A 5042-nucleotide genomic window follows, 5' to 3' on the forward strand; every position below is an offset into this window, starting at 1 on the left:
ACGCAGAACATCCGGGGAACGGACACGCGCGTGGAGTGGGCGGGGCTTAGAGAAGGGTAAATAAAACCTCCTCAGCTATTACGAAGCGCGCCAGTGTCTCGATAACCGTCCGCGCTACAGTCTAAAAACACTCTGAAAGGCACTATAAAACACTCCAAACAACTGTACAATTACTATTTGTTTCATAGTGCAGGAAAAGGAAACTAAAGTATATAATTTATAGTAAAATAACGCGGTGGAAGAGTACCTAAAGAACCGGTTGTGGTGATCGTACAGTTGCTATGGTAACACAAATGACCCGATAACTATTTTCTACCAGTGTTACTAATTATAATGATTTTACGAGTAATTATAATGTTTAAAGTATCTTTTACTGTTAGTTAGTAGTTTAAATAGTCTTACTTTGTCCACTCTACTGTAGTATTGACTATAAATGACTGTAGTATTGTTCATGTTGGTTATGACAGACCAATGTGTGAAGTGAAGTGTAGTGGCCATGGCCGGTGAATGAACACTGATTTGACTGTGTTTACCAGATGTAGATGGTAAATGAGCACACTGGAGCGCTGTTATTGGGCAATATCTGCTCTTTATTGATTTACACCAGTTCACCACATTAATCTCCCACCAGTAAAGTGACCCTCATATACCATAAAGCAAATAAACACACACAGATAAGGCAACAGGGTGAATAAGACTGGATCATCTTCATTATTATTCTCTTCATTATTCCCACATGTGTGTGTGCGCTGTGCTCTATGCTAATTCTATCACCGTCTTCATTCCACACCTCTAATAAAGCTCTGATTATAGTCTCGCTGTAGTATGAACAGCAGGAGTAGTGCAATATAAAGCCTAGTAAACACTCCTCTTCATGTAGAAAGATGAGTTCGGTCCAGAACGGTTCAGTCAGCGCTCGACACACTACTGTAAACCCCCAACAACAGCGCTCGATAGAGGATATCTGCAGCACACAGCCACCCATCAGGTGCTGTAGCGGTCCTGCGGGAGAAACACACACACACACACTTATTGATCAGTTTATAAGTGGACTAAGAGACACTTCAGCGTTCATATCCATTATAGAAGCTGTGAATGAGTCTCTGCTGTGTGTAGAGTGTGTGTGTGTGTGTGTGTGTGTGTGTGAGTTTGAGGCTTTGATCCTAACTGCGGTGACTGTCGCTTTAAATGCAAATGAGATAGTGTAAAAGTAAATAAACGAGTGTAAAGCCAGCACAAAAGCTCTACTAATAATGTAACTGTGCTTAGAGGGCAGATCAATATTATTATGAATATTAATGAGCTGATGTCATCACTCTAGCCAATCACTGCACTGCTGATCAGGATATTCAGATGGAGAGATCTGTGCTTCACATTAAACTCCAGCTTACGCTCTGATTAAGCATCAGTGTGTGTGTGTGTGTGTGTGTGACCGACCTGTATGGTGGACACGACGCCGCTGGCCATCCCCGACAGCTTCCCGGCCACAGACCGCACTCCACTCCGCAGCTGGGTCATGTCCGGCACCGAGGACAGAACACTGCTCAGACGGTACGAGCTGGAGCCTGACACACACACACACACACACACGTTAATATAACCTTCACGCAATATCAGAGGAGTACACAGCTCACACTTGAAGCTTCAGTGAAGTGCTTTGTCAAGTATCCAATCAAAACGCAGATTTCAATCTCAACTGAAAGAGAGGGTGGGGCATATAGTAGCCCCTCCCCTTTAAAAAAAAATCAGCCAATAGTGTTGTTTTTGCTAGTGAGAGTGATTGAGCTCAAGCGTATCAAACAGCCAATGAGAAGAAGGGGGCGGGGCATGCCAGACACTAGAGAGCTTCTGATTGGTCAGCAGATTTGATGAGTAACTGAAGTATGTGGCCAATAGCACACTCTGGATGTTTCTCTCTGCTACAGGAGGATTCTGTCTCGGTTTGGGGGCTCAGGAGTGTCCAAACCGGGTCCTGGAGGCGGTGTCCTGCATATTTTAGTTCCAACCCCAGTGTGGACACCCCTTCTCTAATTACAGATATCCTGAAGACACACACTGTTCATTAATGAGCATCATGTCATGGAAACCATCGTGCTAGAGCGCTGCTGAATGCCTGATTCTGATTGGCTGATGATCAATATGAAGCCCCGTCACACTACACAGTGATGATTGTCAGATGTTGATGATGTAAACTCAAACCTGCAGCTTTCTTCTGCTCATCGAACAGATCAGCCGAGCTGATGGCAGAACTGCTGGAGAAGTTCTCCAGTCGAGCTCGAACCTCGTACTGAAAACACAACACAACACAACACGGTCAGCCACTCCGCTCAGGTGTGATCAACACAACACCGCTCCGCTCAGGTGCGTCTGCCAGGTGTGTGTGCTCTGCTTCACCTCTGAGCGGTCCTGCGTCCCGAAGAACATGTCTGAGGAAATGGCTTTAGCATCTCCAAACTTCCTCTGAGCGTCATCACACACCGACTGAGGCTCCTTCCTCCTCGCTGAGGCCCTGCACACACACACACACACACACACACACACACACACACACACACTTTATTAATGGTTTTGTTAATTTGTTTTCATTTTTTTAGTCCCTTTATTCATCAGGGGTCACCACAGCGGAATGAACCGCCAACTACTGTCAGAGTGAACTGAACATGTCCAGCAGTGTTGGGTCGGCTATATGTTTATTACATCATTATGAGTGATTATGTATTATATATGACATCAGAAATGTGTGTTGTGAGGTGTCCGTCTCACCTGTGCTCATCCTCCACACAGTAGTCAGACTCCGGCTTCATCCTGCTCTGCTTCTCTGAGCTCCACTGAGAGAAGAACAGATCTGAGGAGCCGCGGCCTTCATCTAGAGCTCTACGACACACACGCACATGAATGAACACACACACACACACACATACATATATATATATATATATAGACAGCAGTGAGGCGTCACCTGGAGCAGAAGTGTGTGTCCTCCTGCTGCTCGTCCTCCTCATACACTCTCCTGGAGCTCAGAGATGGACAGTCCTGCTGGATGATCGTCTGCATGTCCTCCGTCACCGAGTGGGACAGACCACTGCACAGCACAGGGGAACATTAGCCACGCCTACTCACTCACACACTTAAACACATTAGCCACGCCCACTCACACTCACTAGCCCCGCCCACTCTCAAAGATCATAATAATGCCTCATTATTATAAGCCTTACTATTAACATTAGACACGCCCACTCACAAAGATTAAAATACCTCATTATAAGCCTTACTTTTAACTCATTAGCCACGCCCACTCATTAACATTAACCACACCTACACACAAAGATTAAAATAATAATAAATCTTATTAACACATTAGCCACGCCCCTTATAAGCATTAGCCACGCCCACTCACAAAGATCAAAATAATACTTTATTATTATAATCAGTCTCATTATTAACACATTAGCCACGCCCACTCACAGAGATCAAAATGCCTCATTATTATAAGCCTTACTATTAATGCATTAGCCACGCCCACTCTTTTTACATTAACCCCACCCACACACAAAGATTAAAATAATAAGCCTCGTTAACACATCAGCCACGCCTCTCAATAGCATTAGTCACGCCCTCTCAAAGATCAAAATACTGCCTCATTATTATAATCAGTCTCAACATTAACACATTAGCCACTCCCACTCACTAGGATCAAAATAATGCCTCATTGACACATTAGCCACACCCACACATTTACAATAGCCCCGCCCACTAATAAAGATCAAAATACCGCCTCATTATAATCAGTCTCAATATTAACACATTAGCCACGCCCACTCACAAAGATCAAAATAATGCCTCATTGATACATAAGCCACGCCCACTTAAAGATAAAAATAATGCCTCTGATACATTAGCCACGCCCACTCATAAAGATTAAAATACCGCCTCATTATAATCAGTCTCAATACTAACACATTAGCCACGCCCACTCACAAAGATCAAAATAATGCCTCATTGATACATTAGCCACGCCCACTCAAAGATCAAAATAATGCCTCATTATTATAACAAGTCTTGTTATTAACACATTAGCCACGCCCACTTATTCACATTAGCCACGCCCACTTACAAAGATCAAAATAATGCCTCATTGACACATTAACCACGCCCACTCATTCATATTAACTGTGCCCACTCATAAAGATCAAAATACCGCCTCATAATTATAATCAGTCTCATTATTAACACATTAGCCCCGCCCACCCTCAAAGCTCACTCGTTAGCCCTTCACACTCATACACTCCAACACACTAGCCACACCCACTCACAGAGATCAAAATGCCTCATTATTATAAGCCTTACTATTAACTCATTAGCCACACCCACTCATTTACATTAACCACACCCACAAACAAAGATAAAAATAATAAGTCTCATTACCACATTAGCCACGTCCCTCATTTACATTAACCACACCCACACACAAAGATTAAAATAAGCCTCATTAACACATTAGCCACGCCCCTCAATAGCATTAGCCATGCCCTCTCAAAGATCAAAATACTGCCTCATTATTATAATCAGTCTCAACATTAACACATTAGCCACGCCCACTCACAAAGATCAAAATAATGCCTCATTGACACATTAGCCACACCCACACATTTACATTAGCCACGCCCACTCACAAAGATCAAAATAATGTCAAATTGACACATTAGCCACGCCCACACATTTACATTAGCCACGCCCACTCATAAAGATCAAAATACCGCCTCATTATAATCAGTCTCAATATTAACACATTAGCCACGCCCACTCACAAAGATCAAAATAATGCCTCATTGATACATTAGCCACACCCACTCATAAAGATTAAAATACCGCTTCATTATAATCAGTCTCAATATTAACACATTAGCCACGCCCACTCACAAAGATCAAAATAATGCCTCATTGATACGTTAGCCACGCCCACTCATTCATATTAACTACGCCCACTAATAAAGATCAAAATACCGCCTCATTATAATCAGTCTCAATATTAACACATTAGC

General features: G+C 43.1%; 1 protein-coding gene across 1 annotated transcript in view; it reads right to left on the reverse strand.

Annotated features, from left to right (window-relative positions):
• Nucleotides 1-688: 688 nt before the first annotated feature.
• The window catches only part of arfgap3 (ADP-ribosylation factor GTPase activating protein 3), a 7760-nt gene continuing 3406 nt past the window's right edge, over nt 689-5042 (reverse strand). The window contains 6 exon segments of the mRNA NM_205597.1: nt 689-1002; nt 1438-1565; nt 2200-2287; nt 2395-2509; nt 2764-2874; nt 2960-3082. Coding sequence (NP_991160.1) covers nt 985-1002; nt 1438-1565; nt 2200-2287; nt 2395-2509; nt 2764-2874; nt 2960-3082 — 583 coding nt within the window. The 3' untranslated portion in view covers nt 689-984.

The sequence above is a fragment of the Danio rerio genome, chromosome 4, assembly GCF_049306965.1.
Source record: "Danio rerio strain Tuebingen ecotype United States chromosome 4, GRCz12tu, whole genome shotgun sequence".
NCBI classification, from domain to species: domain Eukaryota; kingdom Metazoa; phylum Chordata; class Actinopteri; order Cypriniformes; family Danionidae; genus Danio; species Danio rerio.